We start from the raw sequence: 18,608 nt of genomic DNA, 5'->3' as shown, positions 1-18,608 counted from the left end.
GGCGTCAGCATGAAGGCGCTGCAGTGGCACCCCACTCTGCCCATTTCTCCTGAGAGGTATGGCTCTTTACTTTTGCATACCCCCAGTTCAGATAGCTATGTCGTGCTACTTTCTAACATAGCTAAAAGTCTTTCCTACTTTGTCTTCTGCTTACCTCTTTGGGCTCTGCTGGTTTCTAACATAGCTGAATCCCTCCTCTCAGGCTACAGTAGGGATTTTCAAGCCTCCTTTATGGAAGTCCCTGTGTTAGTGAGAGCTCATCTGCAGCTAGAACTCACTTCTTGGGTAAGTTCCTCCTTTCTCCCTGGCAATGTCATGTAATAGTCTAACTTGTTCCCCTCTTACCTTTAGCAAATGGGCAGAGTGGGGTGCTGCTGCCGCGCTAACTGCCTTGACTGCGCTCCTCGCGTCGCTCTGCCTGACTGAGATTTATCCTTGCCTCAGCCCAGCCAAGCTTCACGTCCTGCCCGAGGCCCATCACACTGCCCTGAGCAGAAGCTCTGGGCAGCCAGTCCTGGCGATCCTCCCCTCAGCGCCTTCAGTGCTTGCATCTGCCCTGCTCAGCTGGCTCCAGACCTGGAGATAAAACAAAGAAATGTTAATTAAGCATATCAATAAAAAACCAACACAAGTAAAGAAAATGGACCCACTCCCCATGGTCAATAATTCTAGTCTCTAATAAGTAACACTCTGCTACTAATAAAGACTCCTCTCCTTGTCTGAGGGGAGAGGCTACATACTTAGGACTGGTACACTTAGTTTAGGGGACTGCTGACTGCCCTTGCCCACAGAGAACTTAAGTCTCAGTAGAACCAGATATGGAAAAAAATGCCTTCAGAGCCTCAAGCGGAATGCTTCTGAGCACACCTGGCCTTTGACCCAGCAGATGGGTTCAGTCTACTTCCACAGCAATCACGGTTGCAACACAATGAAGTTACCTGTGCAGGGGGGCGGGGGAGGTGGGTGGAATAGAGCTACCCATATAATTCCAGTACATGCACATTACAAGCAGCATATAAATCCTATGCTTAAATACTACATTGTAGCTGTCCAAATAAATACCAAGAGTGCCAGAAGAAGATCAAGCAGGCAAAATCACTTAATGTATCTATCCGTGGGAAAGTAGCAGGGCTATTATGGGGAAAATGGTAATTCCCTTCCCTAATGAGGAGAAATGAGAAAGCCCGTAACATCAGACAAACCATGCAAAAAAGTCATTATGGCGGTAGCATGTGGCTATGGATGCTTAAAGTCAAACCCAACTTAGCAAGGGAATAACTGTGGCGGCACAAAAGTGCAGCCAGCAAGGGGACATAAGGGGACAAAACCACCTTAGCAAAGTGGACTCGGGATGTTCTCAACCTCTGAAAATAGAGAAGAGGCGATTCAGGCAGGATACTTAGCACTTACTTACATACGTTAAAAAAAAGCATTCACCTAAAAATGCCAGAAGGAATTCAAAACACAAAATTGCTGGCTATCATTGTAAGAAAACAACTATGGGACATCAGGTCACCACTGTAAAGGCCATCTACAAAAAGGTGCTCTGGAGCGCATCCTGGGAAACGCAGACTGGCAGGTCTGCCTTTGACCGTAGACAAGATGCGGGAGTCCATGTAATAAAGACCAATCCCAACAATAAATTCAGTCTGGTTTGGAGGCTTTTGGCACATTTCTGCAAAAGGAAAAGGGGAAGTGCTGCCATACAGCCTAGAGCTCTACGCATCTCAGCACACACCAAGTGGACACTATACTGAAATAGGATGTCCAAAAAGCCTTAGACAAGGTTTCACGCTACCAATTATTAAAGGAACTAAGTCAATCTACAATCACACTTCACTGCTTATCATCTAGTACTGCCAGGGAACGCTTAGGTCATGAAGGAGCACCCTGTCTCCTCCTAGTGATCTCTCTCTTCCTCCCATGCTCTAACAACTTGCCCATATCTGGACCCACACCTTTCAAAACACTTACCTAAGTTGATTGTGTGTCAGAGGCCCAAATTCTCCTCTGAGTACAAAGGGTTCTTTCTAAGACACTGCTTTTCATACAGAGGGAAGTTTAGCCATCAAAGGAGGGGAGGTGACAATCTTGGCCCAAGATTGCAAAACATTTATTCATACAGCATCCTCCATTACATGGGATGCTGGGAAGAAGCTGAGGTTGCCTTAACTCGCTGTCTTCTGCTGCCGACCGTTCAGCAGTTTCAGATCTGGAAATGCTGACGGCCCCACAGTGTCAGCTAACTATCTGCTTCATCTGTTTTACACAAAAAGGAAGCAATCTACAAGAAAGCCCAAGGCTTTGGCATTCTGGGAGCCATAGCCTCTAGCAGCCATAGGAAGCATGCAAGAAGAGGCAAAGACAAAGCAGGTGTGACAGTACCTTTCCTGTAGCCGCAAGCCCTGCCATGCCGTGAGCGTCTGCGTAGTATATTCTAACATCCAGAGTTTGTAGAACAGCATCATATTGAGAATGACCAGCAGCACCAGACTGGAAATAAAAAAACCAGACAGTTTACTAGGAGCACTTCATAGTCCGCTGCCTGCCAATCGTGCCTGGGAAAACGCCCAAGGCTTTAAGAAGGTGTCTGGGACCCAGGTCCACGCTGTATGGGAGCGGGAATTTAATCTGAGTAAGGGCCAGGTGATCAGAACCCAAAACTTCACCTTGTGGGAGAAATGTAGGAGCAAGGAGGATGGACAGACAGAAAGACAAGGATGACAGATCAGACAGAAGAGGTTGCATGAGTGGATGTGCTGAATGCAGAGAAAGGAAGGGAAACGGGACAGTAAAGAGGTAAAAAAAGAGAGAGACAGTACCTGAAACAGATCCTAATGGGAGCAGGGAAGAGAAAAGACGGAGTAGCTGCAGGTTAGAAACAGACTGACACAGAATAGGAGAAACTGGGCTGAGCGGGGAAGGCTCATAGTGCAAAAGATATATGGGGGGGGGCAGGGAAAAAAGGAACAATGGAAAGAGAGGCAAGAAGGACAAATAACTGTGTGCCTGCAATTAATGGTGACATTTGCTCAGCAAAAGATGAGCTGTGTGTAGCTCTTGCAGAGAAGCCCAAAGCATGCCCATGCAGGGCACTGTCTGACGCAAATGCACGTTGCAGCCTGCATGCATCCACAGCCTTACGCACTCCTACCGCACCCAGCGATGGGAACACCACCGCGGGCCGCCCTGCAAACCAGTGCTTTGACCAGATACAGCCCCCCGCTGCCACGCATGGGCATTTCCGCTCCTCCTGTCAGCCACACTCGGGGAATAGATTCCAAAATAACATGCTCGTGCCTGTCTCCAAATAGTGCAGCTATTTTGCTGGAAGAATGGCCCACTATCACCCAATTCAGTCAGGCGGATGGCAACTGGCCAGAAGAGTATTCTGAAAACGTTATGGAGGGCTCTCTGATCACTCGTAAGCTAAGCTACTAGCCTGTCAGGAGAGATTGTCATAAAGCTTTTGTGCCTTCCTACCCAAAGTTTTAATTGCATCTCAGCTATGTAGATGCAGAAGATAGCACGAGGCTATCTTCTCATCATTACATTACCGTACTTATCATTACAACAACTAGCTGGGTTGCTGCTGCAAACCTCTGCAGTCTTTATGCCCACTGGGAAAAGGAAATGCAGAAAGGAGCTCAATCGGAAAAGTAACCTCAGTCTACAAATCTCAGCTTCTTCCCACCACACTAAAAGGTGGGTGGAGCTTAAGAAAAAGAATGAGCCCAAGTTCTGCTGTTCCTCCGGGGTTAACCGTATGCTTCCGTTTCCCTAAGTGACAAAAAAACCTGCCATATCTGGATTGCTCCCTTAGACTGTACCACTTCACAGCGCCTGCCCAGCAACCGCTACAGGGCTAACAAATGAAAGCTAAACAAACATCAGCCGAAGAGGCAGAGAAACAGTAAATACACTGGGGTTTAGGCATGAAGACTGAGCCACAGGGATACGAGGGACCTATACCCAGCTCATTCTGAACGCACATCCAGCCAAGTCCAAGACTAGCAACTGTGAAAGGTGGTGGCAGAAAAGGGACCCAAACCATAGTTCTTGCTGCTGAACTAGTGAAATCATGCCAATCTCTCTTGTTTCATATGTTTCTACCCTTATTTTGCAGAAATCATCTCTAAACAGTCCAGCTTCTTTCTGAGATGGTATCTCTCATCAAAATCGCCACCCAGGACCAGACACAAATAAGTTTTGCCAGACCAGAGGAAAGAAGTAACAGACAGACTCTTCACATACACTGAGCCCTGTTGTGATAGCACAGTAACTCCCAGAGAGCTTTGCCTGGTCATCTTTCATGATAACAGCTAATTTGTCGGCAGATTACATTAAATGACTTATTTTAAATTAAACAAAAACCAAACCCCACAATTTCTAGATGTCATTGAAAATCTCTAAACTGAGTCCCTGAAGTAAAAAAGATTCTTTCTACTTGTTGGATTTCTTCTCCCCTCTCCTTGCACAGCTGCCCCTCGCCCTGCTTGCCACTATCAACATTGCCTGTGTCCCAGACAGTATAGCTGACCTGCGTTTAGGACTCCCGGAAACATGCAGGTCTGCGAAGCCCGCATTTGGTTAAAACAAGGTCAAAACTGAGGGGAAAGGAGAGACACTGATAAAATAAGATCCAGAACCTACAGAGCCAGACCAGTGGCGAGCTAAGTACTGGCAAAAGCTGGGATCAAGCCAGACAAAACGGCTGATGGGGCATTTGGGCGAAATTTGAATTAATTCTTTTCTGCCTGTCATTGCTTTTCTCTCCTCTGTGCTGTGCAAAGTTTGGGATTCCAGAGAGGAATATGAGAGAGGAAAAACTGGCACAGGGAGCACAGAACGCCAGAAACACGAAAGGACAAAAGTTGTTTAAAGGCTGACTGTGAAGGAAAGCAAAAAAAATCACTTACACAAAACTGATGACAAGGAGCAGCTTGGAGACACTCTGCAGGTGGAAGCCGCTGGGGCTCTCCTCAGGCATGTGCCGTGTCTGAGTGGAACCTGAAGACATAGATGCATTTAGGCGAGGAAATGCTGTCCGATGGGGAGGGCAGCCCTCTTCCCTCTACCCACCCCTCCATCCCACTCAAACAATCATAATGCATCCTCCCTGCCCTGGAAAGTCCTGGCCCCCCTTCCCATTAACCCTCTGTGAGCACAGCTCCAGTTTTTCTCCAGAGGTACCCACCTCTCCATCCCCAAGCGTGAGATGTCTGCAGTTCCTTACCTGCCACATGCTTGATTCGATGTGCAACCTCCTCATCCGTGGGGGTGGTGACGGGACTCAGCACCTCCTCCAAGTGTGGCACCCGCAGATGGGCATGGGCCCGTTTCCTCCGGCGCACGGTCGATTGCTTGCTGACTTTCTCTTTGGGGGATTGTCTGTGGACCTCAGCCAGGTACGTGCTCTCGGTTTTGGTCAGTTCGCTCTCTGCAGAGACAGCAAGGGAAATCATTTAATAGAAGTGGCACTGGCCTAGCAGAGATACAGACTTAAGCCCTCTAATGGCACGCTGCTGGGCCAAAGAAGTTGGCAGGATCTAAGAGGCCTATGCCAGAGGACACACTACACATCCCTTACACCTTTTGCCAAACTCTGACCCTAGACTGACTGCGCTCCTGCCAGAACGCAGGATTTGATGGCCTGATTAATTCCAGCAAGTGCTACCAACCCTGCGGTAATAACTTTGGCTGGCCCCTTTTATAAGCCACTCCGAGGGCTGATCCCCGTGTAGGCCGGCAGTGGGTATCACACTGTCACGCTGCCCACTTGCAGGGAGGCATGCATAAACTATGAAAGGTGCCACTGTTTGTGGGTCATTTCTGCAGCTCCAGTCATTGCCACTCTTACCCAAATGACGGAAATAATCTTCTAGGCCGCTCCAAAAATTCTTCTCAATGAAGGATTTCACCAGCCCCCAAGGCTGTTTCCTGTAACGTAACTCTGTGGAAACCCTGTGTGAAGAAGGGAAAGTCATTCTCCCAATTTTGCTTCCCGGAGGCGGTGTCAATTCACAATCCTTTATCAATGTAAACATGAGAAATAATCATGCACACTGTTGTTTCTGGAATGGTCTCAGCCCTTCGTGTTTCTCAAGGAGAAGCACTGCATGAAAAGTCCTTCCAAAGGCAGTGGCAGGAAGGCCTCAAGAGAGCTCGGACTCCCGAGACCTCCGACCACGCGGCAGGCAGACATTTAGATAACTTACCGAAGTCAAACACAAAAGCCTATAGCTTTGTCTGGTACCAAATTCCTCTGCTTGTCCCCCCAGGTGCGTCTCAGAGGCGCAGTCCCTGGAAGTATGTCCTGTTGCTTATCACATGCAGTTGACTGTGTGTGACAAGTGGCCTTGCAAACCACTGCTTCCAAGAAAGGGGCAAGAAAAGCCTGTAAATCCTCTCCCTGACCCAGCTGTAACTCCTCTGCATTGGGTCTATTGTCTGCTCAATGTCACCGCAGTAGGCAGCTGCCCCTACGGTAACTCTTTGTGATAGGAGTGTTCTGGCAACAGCACAAAGAAATAAGGCTAAGTTCTCCGCAACCCCTTCTAACACACCGAACACTAGAACTCCCACCCAAAGGTGAGTTTTGGTCGTCAGTAAAGCTCTTTATCCCACAAGAAGCGTACCTGAGTCGGCTTTTGTTTCTGGCAACACGAGTCAACGTGTAGCGGTTAATGGTGTAGAAATAATCATGGTAGGGGACGTCGTGAGTTAGCACCTCTGCATCTATGACATAGCACTCACTTTCTTGGCTGGCTTTGTACATTGTCTGCATAAAAGACAACATGCAAGGCAACTATTAGTCTGGTTAGGACACAGCTTTGATAGATTGGCACCTTCACTAGCACTTTACAAAAACAGCTCTACCACAAATAAGGAGACCCCACCCATGCCCAAGCCCCATCTCTGCAATTTTTCCGTGAACAGCTCACCTTTAAGGGAAGGCATACTCGAGGAAACCAAGTGTTTCACTCAGATGTTTCCCAAGGGCATATTTCAAAAGGGGCGTTCAGTTCCAGCAGCTCAACCTCCAGCATTTTGTATCAGAGAGGTAGTTTAGTTACATACACTGCCACGTGAGGACCAGTTCTTTGGGACCTTTGCAAGTGTTACCTCTTCTCATTAAACTGATGTATGGCTTGTCAGGGAGCAACCTGATCTAAAATCAGAGGTGGCCCTGCTTTGAGCAGAGGTCCTTTCTAGCGTAAATTGTTCTGCGATTCTAAACACTGTAAAAACGTGTCAATTATTTCTTTTAAGCGCTTCTGATCTGCTTCTTTCTTTGCCCCAGAACAAACCTCACAAAGTGGACAGACACAGTTAACTGCAGATCCCTATGCAAAAGTATGGCTTTTCTTACAGACTATTTCCACTTACCTCTGCAGCAAGAACACAGCAAAGTGTGCCTCAGTGGTTGACCCCAACTCACAATAAAATAGGCCACGTCCTTGCTTGCCTGAAAGCGTACTGTTCCCTTTACCCACCACTTTGCTCTCCCCTTTTCCTTCTCTTATCTTCCCTGCACACAGTCTTTGCTTCTGAACAGCACGCGTCATCCCATCCTTACAAGGTACACCTTCCCGCTGGGATTCTCCTCTCCCTGAAACGTAATGCTCAGACACCCCATCTTTTCTTGGCTCCCTCTTAGTATTGCCTCAAGCTAACTCTCAGTATTTACCTTTGGCCACTTGAACCTATCTCTGGACACGGAAGGAGTCTTTTCCTCCCTCTCTAGCTGCAGCCCCTACTAGATTACAGCTAGCCTGGCTCTTCCCAGTGCAGTGCAGATGCTCCCCTTTTTTACCTTTTTAAACAGGTCATCTAGTTGTCCTCACTAGTAATAAAAAAGCCTGGACATCTTTATGTAGAGCTGTGAGAAGGACTGGACAGACAGTATCTGACTTTCTTGTGCCCTGCTCACGAATAACATCTGCTGGACTGACTGCAGCTCAAAAAACACCAGTATGGGTGACAAACACAGTTGTTAGAATGCGCTGTCTGGTTTACAAACTCATCTGCTTTGGCTGGAAAATTTACGGTCCTTTCCTTGCAATGCAATCCAGTGCGAGTGTAAGATTAGCTATTCACATTTGCAGCGATACTGGGTTACTACAAGTTAATACAAGAAAAATGTGTAAAGGAAAATGGATAGGGAGAATGAAAACATGCAAAGCAGCATGCCCAAGACAAGACAATAAATCACAGATCTGTTTCTACACAGCATTACACCCCGCTCCCCTTTCACATACCTGCGTCTCAGTGACAGTGGCAGTTTTGGGGGCCAGAGGGTTGGTGAGGGTAATGGTATACAAGATCACTCTGGTCTGATTGCCATTTTCTTCCTTCTTCCAAGGATGAAAGATAATATCTGAGAGGAAAAAGCAATATTCCATTCAAGTAATTGGAGAGGGATCTTGAGTCAGTTCCCTAAGAAAAGGTGTAACCATATAACCAAGCTCGCGGCAGTATTTCCTTACCCCTGGAGAGCTTGGCTGCACAAGTACTAGAGCTCAACTGAGCGTGAAAGGAAGGTGTCCTGTACTAAATGTGAATACTTTCCCCTCTTTCAAGTGCAGGGAAAGGAGGAAAGGCTGGCGACATATCTCCTTCGGCAAACCTACAGTTACAGGGAAAGGAGGACTACAGCATGCCAAGGGACACACTCTTTGCATCTTCAACTGCACAGTCCGTGCCAGTGTCTGGTGTGGAGCTAGAAGAGCTTTTTCCTCACACTGTTAAGCCTTGAACACAGGATCAGGCCTCAGCTGATGTTAAAAAATAAAAGAGTCTGCTTCTTCCATAAAATTAGATCCAGCTCTTAGAAAATAAAACTAGATAGCCAAACAAGGCTGGTTCTACCTGCTTTTGATTACTGTCAGTACAGACTACAGCTGTCCCAAGATCTGCTCAGAATATGACCCAATCCCTCTATCATCAGGCAAAGTTACACCTCCAAAGCATGCGCCGAGACCTTCCTTCTGTACGGGCCTCTCTACCTCGCAGGGAACGCAGTTTCCGTCAGTGATCGGGCTTTGCCACCAGCAGCTTACCAGAGAACCGGCGCTGTTCCATGAAGTCTCTCTGGAACTGGGAGTCCGTGAAAAGCAAGTCGTACAGCTTGTCCACGCTGAAGTTGAACACTTCATTCACATACTGACGGCCGTTCAGATCCTCGTAAAAGGCTTGGACTTCCCCTGTGGAGAAACAGGCCCGCAAGCCCCAGCCATGATCCTCCCTGCCAATATCAGAGGCTGTGCTTTCACAGTACCAGGACCTCAGTATTTTACTTTGTGAAGGAGGAACCCAAAGAAGATACTTCTAGCCCTTTTCCTCCACTGATCCCAGGACAATAGTTGGAACATCAAAAGGTGTAATTAACAACATGGGTTATTTTACGGACATCCTTCCAAATACCCCACACATTTGCCTTCTGCGGCCCAGGATGGGAATTCTTTGCATCTTCTGAACTCTTAGGGTCCAGAAAAGGAATTCAGTATTTGCCGCTCCAGTCCCTCACTGGAAAGGACGGGAGAAGGCTGAAAACAACACCAATGGAATGACCCTTCCCCGCATACCTTCATCATGGGTCTCTGACGAGTCACTGAGCTCAGTGGGAATGTCTTCGTTGTCGTTGAAGTCTAGGGAAGGGGAGTTCACAGGGCCGATGATCTCTATCTTCTCTCCCATGATACTTGCAATGCCAAGGTCTTTTTCCACAGGACTCTCCGCCACTGCCTCCTCCTCTTCTGGTAGCACGCCATCGAACTGCAGCAAGGAGAGAGCATAATGCGGGCAAGATCAGCACCTGGAAATTGGGGGTTATTTCTGAAAACTTTTTATCTGTGGGCCAATTTTCATACCTTTGAACATTTGGGCCTCAACATGTCTGGAAATTAAATAATATAGAGAGGAGGAAGGTTACCATACGGTGTTTGTAAAATACATGGACATACTAGATCACCTCCTCTCAAAGAACCACATACAGTTCAAGCTTGGGCCATACACAAGGCTGTTTGTTTGTTTAAACAAGCACACAAACAATACTGGTTTTGGCCCCTACACAGCTAGGAAAATCTGAGGTTATACCTAAACAAGGTCTGCTCTGCCGTAACACTGTGAGGGCACACACTGTTTCCTAAGGAATAACTGAAGGCAGAGAAGGAATTATAACCCTTTTATCTCCAACACTCCATTTCTTTTCATCTGAAAGTACAGTAAGGAAAACACCCTTGCTGCTGAGAGTCCCAGTTTACTGGCTTTTAGGACAGGCACGCTTTGCTCACTTTTTCTTGGCCAAATGCCATGCTCACAGATATCACTGACTCGAGGACTGTGGTCAGCTGCCGTGGAAGAGGAGCTGCAGGATAAACAGTTACCTCATACATTCAAGGACTACCAGCTGGATCCCAGAGAAAAGGATTACTGCTCCCACTGCAACAGAGGAAAAACACTTACTGAGGCTGGAGCTTCACTGCTTCCCGTAGATGTCAATGTGCTGGCAGTGACAGATTTCTTTGGCAGCTGAGGGCTAGCTTCTGGCTTGGCCTCCATGCTGCTTTTTGAGGAGCTGTCGTTGACTTCATTCTCTTCCACGGGGATTTCTTCACAGTAGCTGAGACGCCACAGAGAACACAGGTTTTTATGCTTACCCCTCTCAGTACAGCTACAACTGGACACACAGAGCAAGTAAGAACACTTCTGTGAAATTTCCAGTCTGACCGGAAGCAGAAACGGCTTAGTGTGGGGAAGATCAAGCCCAAACTTCTCAAGTGTTTATACACAGACTGACAAGCAACAGCACTTTCTGACCATGTAACACGCTGACTGGCCTTGTGACTGAGATGCTTTGGCATTTACAGAATTGCTCATCTAGTGCACCAAGTACAGAGGCAGGCATTTCCAGTCCCTACTGACTTCCAAGAGGAAATGGTACGCTTTCAGCTTTTTAGACATTACACATTTAAGGGCAAACATTTGGCCAGAACCCAGGATCTCTCACTAGGGACACAGCAGTTTGAGGTATGCAATATGTCAGGACTCCTGCTCTCCTGAGGCCATCTTTTCTTCATCACAGGCAGATTTTACTCCTCCTCACTTACCCCATTGTGTTGAAGTCATCATCAGGAGGCACGTAGTCTTCATCATCACTGGTCAGACCCAGCTCGTTCCCGTAACACTGGTGGACAAAGTGCCAGAGCTCCTTTGGACAGAGAGGCTAAAAGAAGGAACAGAGAACAGCATACATTTTCACCTGAGGATACTAAAATATAATGAATTTTTGGAACTACCATTGTCAGGAGTATTACTTTCCTCGCCCTGAAAGGTGAAGTGAGAGATTCTGACACAGCCCATGAGGGGAGGCGAGAGCCTTCTGATGGGCTCACCTCTTCTGAATTCCAGTAATGCTACAAGGTGGACTGTGTGTAACTGGCAGGCTGGCCCAGCTCCATGCTGGCTAAGGGCTGCAGGCGTATGTATCCTTATATTGTTAGGCCAAGCTGGCTTAGAGATTGTCCCCATCAAGCAGTAAGAGGCCCTTTCACCAAGTAAGCCTTCACTGTCAGCCCAGGTTCTGCCTAAAATTTGACTTTGTTATTTTTCCATGCCAGAATCCCATGTTACTTAAGACTATCAGAAAGCCAACACGAGGCTGCACCCAGAGCAGCACACAAAATGAGATTTCCCGCTACTACAATGCTGTGCATGTAATAACGTAAGCAGTAAACCTGCATTTCCCTCCACATGTGTTTTCCCCGCCTCTTCTGCTGTGCCTCCATTTAATGTCTCCTACTATACCAAACCCCAATGCCTTATGAGGTTTTTTCCCCTCCAAGTTTGTTCAAATTAAAGCTGCCTAAAGAATTACAGCTGCAGGGAAAACGATGTAAAACAGCAACAAAGAAAAACATTTCCTGTTGCAGTTTAAAATCAAAAAGAGTTTGTCTCACTAGACACTATTATGAAAAGCTTGTATATACTTCCAGTTAAAAAGAGAAAATGAATTATCAAGACCGTTCACAAAAGCCCAGCTTTTTAGGGATGCAGGTCAGTTGATCACCATATGACTGCGTTCTGAGGTTCTTAAGAAATGGGGCAGGAGAACTTGTGATTTTAATATGTGGTACAGGGATGAAAGGGGATGGATTTTTATCCGTGAGAAATTTATGATCAATGACAAGGATTTCTTGGCAATGAGAGAAAACAAATCTAGTGAACTTTTTCTGAGTTGCTGGCTTGTACTTCTTCCCATAGTTACCGCATGGGATAAGGCAGGAAATTTTTAATCTAGCTCCCAAAAGCAATAATCAAAAGCATGGGGAAAAAACCTGTAATGAGAAACTTTTATCCAGAAAAATGTCTAACTCTATTTCACCTTCTTCCCACATGCAGTCCAATTCACATGTCTTATCAGGAAAAATGGACTAGGTTCTTTCTCCCTCTCTCCTGCCTGGCATGGATCCTACATTTGGAAAAAGAGCTCTGGAAGTGTTTCCTGTCTTTATCACTCCACATCTCATTCCCGTTTGCTTTGACCTTGAAACCAAGGGCACTGAATTTTGTTAGGAACTTTAAAAGGCTGATCAAATTACAGCATATGGTAGCAACACAAGCTGCCCAATGCAAAGCGATCCTTTTGCATACTAAATACTATCCCGATTTTCAGGACAGGGTATTCTGGGTGCTTGATTACTTAAGCCTTCCAGTATGGTATGAACTCAAGCCAGAACATCTCGAAATGCTGGTAGCACTAAGATCAGTTCATGAGTCTTACTCCCGCAATGAGGCCAGAAATATGCAACGGACTATGGAACAGATACTCAGATCAAATATAGGATATATACGGTCTCTGGCATAGTAGGTGCACATCCCTGCTTTATTTTAAAATCCAACCCACTGAGACCTTACGCAGTGCACCCTGCACCCACCATTGTTCTCATTTGGTTTTCGGATGCCCTGAACACATGCTCTTTTTCTGTCCTATCTTGAACTCTACACTTCTGAAGGACAGACTTACTACGAGCTTTGCCTGTGCAGTGAGCTATTTCTGTTGCATTTTGAACTGCTTTCTTCTGGGCTGTTTCACTGGAATTACAGACTTCAAAAAACCTCCTTCCCGAGACGCATGCTTCCACACCTCAGTAGAGGCAAAGTGGCATCTACTGTGTGTGCAACACATGTCCGTACAGAGGCAGAATTCCATGCGAAAAGAGAGAATTGCACTTGCAGTTATGTACCTGCTCTGCCTGAACACGTGCTTACTGTCCCTATGTCTTTTTATGCATATACATTAGTCACAGGTATTACGCTCCTGCATCACCTATTCATCACGTCCCTTTCATCCCACCCCAACGTTGAGGTGCTGGTCTCTGTACCTTGTCAAGCAGAGCGTTCTGCCAGAGTCTGAACATCATCATGTACGTCCTGTCTCGAGCCCCAAAGGAAGTAAAAAAGTGCTGAATGAGAAGAGATGGAGAGAAAAATCAGTTCAGAAAAGGCCCAAAAAAGGGAAGGAGACAAGCCTGTTTGGCTTTCCAGCTACAGTTCACAGAAGGACTGAGCAAGCCATACAGCACAGCTGCCCAATTCTTGGGCACAGACTGAAGCTCACGGAGGCCTCACAGAGAGGCTGAGTGCCTCTCACCCAAGGGAGCACAGAAACAGTTCCGTTAGAGATGTGCTACTATATAACGCGGATCTTCCACCTGGCCCCACGAGCTACGTGTGTCCCAAGGTCTGCAGAAGCTCTGCACCCAGCCCTTTTCCCTTGATGCTTCCTCCCAGGCCCCAGGTAGCACAAGCAGTCAGTTTGGAAAAATCCCACAACACACTTATATTCCCCTGCCCCTGACAGCCATAAGGGGTGGCCCCAGAGGTGGAGGCTTCAAGGATGTACCTTTTCAGTGTCAGTGCAAACTTGGATGGCATTAGGAATGAGCCGTGCTGTTTTTTCCTTGGTCATCGAGCAGATATCCTTCAAGCGAACTGTCAGCTACAGTCAGAGCCATGCAAAAAGGGGAAGGCAGAAAAAGAACACGGGTAAAGAGAGACACTGATGAGAAAGACAACAGAAAGAGTGCTTTTAAAGCAATGTCAGCAAATATGCTGACATAAAACACATGCTCAATGTGGCAGTCTGACAGCCTTACCAGCGTCTCCCAACGGAAGATGTTGCTGTAAAAGCAGATCCAGTTTTCAGAGAGGTAGAGGCGGCCCTGCAGGAGAATGTCTCTTTGTAGCGCACATGAGTAATCTGTGGGTGGACAACGGATGATAATTTAGGAGCACCAAAACCAGAAGACAGGACAGCCTAAATGTGAGGATAAGCAGCAGCATCAAGAGAAGCAGCTACTTGACACAACCCTGCAGAAAGTCAAAGGCAGAGGCAGAAGGAACTAAGCCACAGCTGCTGCTCTGTCCACTAGGTTATGATTCCTCCCAAGGGCACGTCACAGACAATCTCTCTTACCGACTGATGATCTTGCCTAATTAGCTGGTAATTTTGTAGCATCCTATGTACTATTTCCAGATTTTAATCTGTCTTTTCCTTTTCACCTTCTAGTGCGCCGCTGTTCATTTCTCTCCCAGTTTAAGCATCCTAAACTATTTCTATTCCTCTGGTAGGAATGTGCATCTTTCAACAGTACGAGACATGGTACGAGATCACCAGTTACATAATGTAAAAGAACAGATACAATGCACTAGGCAGTCACTGATCAGCTGCAAGGCCAATGCCTAAATGGATACGGGAAGGGCAGTCATGTGTGAGTAGGGAGCATCGGGGATGTTAGAAAAAAGGGCAGCTCAGTGGTATGCATGTTGAGACATGCAACCCTGACCAAACGAGGAAAGAGCTCAAACACTAACACACTGTCACGTTTAGGGGAGCACTGTGGAGGAAAACATGCTCCTCAAATAAATGAGGGAACAGAGCCATAGCTGATACAGATCAGTGCTGCTCTCCCTGAAGCAAAACGAATGAAACCCCTTAGAAATGGTGAGGAAGGGGTCCGTTCTGTGCACAAGACAGACACAATGGGCTTGTTTCTTCGTGGCAATATCTTTGAAGAAGAAAAAGCTGCATGCACATGTGCTTCATTTCCTCCCCAAACCATGGGCCAGCATAACAGAGCACTGCACCAAGGGGCTGACCTTACCTACGATGAGGCGCTCCGTGTCAGGAAGCTGTTTGAAGAGTTTCCTGAAATCTTCATTCCGTTGTTTGTATGTTGGACTCAACACCTGCAAATAACAGAGTGCCTGTTAAAGAGAGGGGCAGGCATGAGTACAGAGAAATGGAGTGGGAAAACAGGAACACCTTGGTAAGGAGAAGGGGGATCAGATGCACTTACAAAGCATGAGGCTAGGAGCTCCCATCACAGCAGACACACAGATGGGAGAATTTGGGATTTAGTGCATTAAGTGAGAAGAAGAGGAGAACCTAACTTGGAAGAGCAAGTACAGAGTAGAAGGGCTATACCCATACCTGCTAGGTAGCAAAACAGATTTGCATGGAAGCTGTGGCTGCAGCAGAAATCTCTTTTCCTAGACTGTACAAGGTATGACACATGCTCTGTTTGCAATGCATCAGTTAGCTGCCAATCCCCAGCTCTCCCAAGAACAGCTTAGCAACCCCAGAAAATAGGCGCTTTAGTACAGCTGCAGCCCTGCCAGAGGAACTTGAACAATCACTGTCATCAAGAGCTCAGGAATAACGCAGTCATCCCCATTCCTCTCCCCATCAAATGCTCCACCTGGCAGTCAGTGAACACACAGCTACCTGCTGGTATAGTGAGAACAATTTTGTGGGGCTCAGAAGAGGCTCTTGCAGGGACTCAACCATGTTTTGCACTTATTCTGCAGACACCTGGCCTCATGGGAGGCCTCAGAGAAAATGCTGCTGTTGGCTGGAGGGAGACCAGGAGCTGGCTTCTCTCTGGTGTTTACTAAACTATAACATGACTCTACACACCATGCCCATGCTCAAAATAGCCAGAACATCTTTTGAAGGCAGAGTTGACCGAAATAGAGGCAGGTGCAAATTCAGGAGGCCCGTATCTCCCATCTAATCTATCATGTTCTTTCTCCCACAAACGTAGGGAAGGCAAAGCAACCTGGGGTACAACCTCTTCCCTCCCTATCTCCATTTCCTCTCAACAACCCTCTCCTATGTCTTTCAGCTGAGCAATAAAAATCTCCCAAAGCACAAAGGTGGGCACACCTCAGGGCCTCCCAGCAAGGGCCCCAAAAATCAAAATGATTATAGAAGGTAGCTTCTGTTTAAGAATGGTGGTGGTGGGGTCACAGGGATGGGAGGAATATGAAGTTTATTTAGCATTAGCCTTACAAAATTGTCAAATGCTGTCAAATCAAAGAAGGAAACACAGACAACCGCCTGCCCCCCAAAAGCATTCCGTCTTCCTCACACCAATTCAATGAACTAGAAACAGTATTTTTTAACAGCAACCCAGCACTTCAGATATTTGCTCCAGTCCTGTGGGCCCAAAGGAAAGCATCTTACTTCCGAATAAAATCTGCTAACCAGCAGATGACAGAAATATGAATTTTACTTACCAAACTTCTAGCCTGAACATCTGGAAAAGATCTTGGTCAGAGATGGGCTCCAGCAAGAGCCCAAGCCCAAGATTTCCTGGGACAAGCAGACAGGATGGGAAAGGAGGGGGGAATAGAGATTATAATCAGCTCTGAGCTTTGGGTTCAATGCATTACAGCAACCCAACTTAGAAGTACAGTTTCCATGTGGAGGGGTGCTCCCTTCCCTTCCCCGCAGTAAGGGATGTTCTGACCTGTCTAGAACCTGTACTACAACAGACGCTTCTGCTTAGCACTAGAACTTCTGTTAAAGTGACAAACAGTTCAGTTTAGAGACACTCACAGCTGGAATTTCATCTGATCCACGGCTGATATTTTCTTGCGATAAGTCGACCAGCCCCTCCAGGTCCCATAGCAGACATGGCAGTTCTTGATCCAGCACAAGATCCCAGAGAGCCCCACACTCCAGCAAGGAATCCATAGTGTTCCCTCAGCACTTGCACAACTCCCCGTGTTCTCAGTCAAACTCCGCTTTTCCTGTTCCTGCTGTTACCGCTTCTTGTTTAGATTCAAAGTCGAAAGAGATACAGCGGCTTGGCAGGAGTTTACGTGCCTTCCCCTACTTTCTTGCTCACATTCAGGTCGTCTGCCCTAGCGGCCTCTGTAGATCTGAGAGAGGATTTGCCCTCCAGAGGACTTTGAAAAAGTGGCTCATTAGGGTAAGCGTGTTGGCGGGCAACCTTTGTGCTCTTCTGCTCCAGTCTCACCAGCTTCTTGCTGTGGGCATCCCTTGAAGAAGCTCTGCAAAAGTGCCGACAGCCTGAGCAGTCCCAGGCAGGTCTGTGCAAGGCATCTGCAACTCCCGACTGAGGTCCGATGCCCAGGACTGCCAGACCTAGCAACTGAAATAACCCCGACCACCAGGACCCCACCAGACCAGCTGTAACTCACAGATCTAGCCGCCGTTTCCAGGACTGAACAGGACAGTAAACAGCTCAGAGACTTCAGCCACTTTTTTTTTTCCCCTTTGAAACCAGAAAAGCAGTTATTCTTACTCCTTCAGTGCCTGCCTCAGGCTCTCCTCTCTAGTCCCTCTCTGCTCTGAAAGGCAGCTTCAGTCTTTGTTAACATTTCTCATGGAAGGAGCGGGTGGGGAAGATACCAAAATGACTCGCACATGCTTTAAGTTACTGTAGCTGGGTAATTCTGTTGGCCAATGCCCTGCAGTAACCCAGGCTCAGCCCTGCCTCCCAGCAGATGTTTCCTGTAATGGAAAGTTGCTGGACAGTGTGTAAGGGGAGGCGCGAGGGGAGTAAGGAGAGACCAGTCTAAAGAATATAGCTATGAGAAATCAGCCATGTGAGACCCACACAGTTAGAAATCTTAAGGGCTCCACTACTCCTATATGTATCTCTGAGCCACCCCAAAAAGCATAGGTCTTTCTAGGTTTCATTCATTAGTCAGGTCACTTTGGAAATGAAGGACAAGGGCTTCCTTCAGGCTCCAGCAAATGAACTCCCTGCAGGTCCCAGGAAGATTGCTTGGAGCACTGGAACTCCCTGTATCCCTCTGCCCTTATTCCCCTGCCTCTCCATCTCTCTGCTCAAGTGTAGAAATGCACAAGTAAAAGTCCACACCATGACACCCGTGCTGTTCAGCCATGATGCTGAGTCTGTGTAAACAAGTATACTGAAGTAAAATCCTCATTCTTCCTAACAAACTGGGCACACAGATCTCGCAAAACCAAAACCAAAAAAAACCCCAACCAAAAACAACCAACCAAGTCTCTGCAAAGCCACTGTTTCATTCCAGGGCCAGTGACTGCAGTTTGCTCACTGACAGGAAGAACTGACAAGCGCTCTGTCTGCTCAGATGCACCACAAAAGCATTGCTGGTGCTAGACAGCACACAGGTCTTTCCATTTAGCCCTGTTAGAAGGAAGCAGTACATCCATCTGCAAAGAATTAGGATTACAGACATCTGCGAGGTACCTGCATTGCTTTACTGAATGGCCCTCTTTGCTGGAAACTGTTTATGGGATTACT

General features: G+C 47.1%; 1 protein-coding gene across 3 annotated transcripts in view; it reads right to left on the bottom strand.

Moving 5' to 3' along the window:
• The window catches only part of GRAMD1B (GRAM domain containing 1B), a 37,044-nt gene that overhangs the window by 1,739 nt on the left and 16,697 nt on the right, over positions 1–18,608 (bottom strand). For 2 of the 3 annotated variants that reach the window (XM_009572283.1, XM_009572291.1), the window contains exons 4-18: positions 15,168–15,252; positions 14,160–14,263; positions 13,907–14,002; positions 13,386–13,466; positions 11,112–11,227; positions 10,468–10,624; positions 9,588–9,777; positions 9,063–9,206; positions 8,262–8,380; positions 6,639–6,781; positions 5,861–5,964; positions 5,237–5,440; positions 4,920–5,010; positions 2,823–2,834; positions 2,386–2,493 (exon numbers count right to left, since the gene is read on the bottom strand). In XM_009572283.1, coding sequence (XP_009570578.1) covers positions 2,386–2,493; positions 2,823–2,834; positions 4,920–5,010; positions 5,237–5,440; positions 5,861–5,964; positions 6,639–6,781; positions 8,262–8,380; positions 9,063–9,206; positions 9,588–9,777; positions 10,468–10,624; positions 11,112–11,227; positions 13,386–13,466; positions 13,907–14,002; positions 14,160–14,263; positions 15,168–15,252 — 1,754 coding nt within the window. The remainder of the gene's footprint in view (positions 1–2,385; positions 2,494–2,822; positions 2,835–4,919; positions 5,011–5,236; positions 5,441–5,860; positions 5,965–6,638; positions 6,782–8,261; positions 8,381–9,062; positions 9,207–9,587; positions 9,778–10,467; positions 10,625–11,111; positions 11,228–13,385; positions 13,467–13,906; positions 14,003–14,159; positions 14,264–15,167; positions 15,253–18,608) is intronic. The other variant, XM_009572299.1, reaches the window with a different exon arrangement.

This window comes from Fulmarus glacialis, unplaced genomic scaffold (assembly GCF_000690835.1).
Source record: "Fulmarus glacialis isolate BGI_N327 unplaced genomic scaffold, ASM69083v1 scaffold42600, whole genome shotgun sequence".
In the NCBI taxonomy this organism is placed as follows: domain Eukaryota; kingdom Metazoa; phylum Chordata; class Aves; order Procellariiformes; family Procellariidae; genus Fulmarus; species Fulmarus glacialis.
This window is presented reverse-complemented; position numbering and strand designations above follow the sequence as displayed.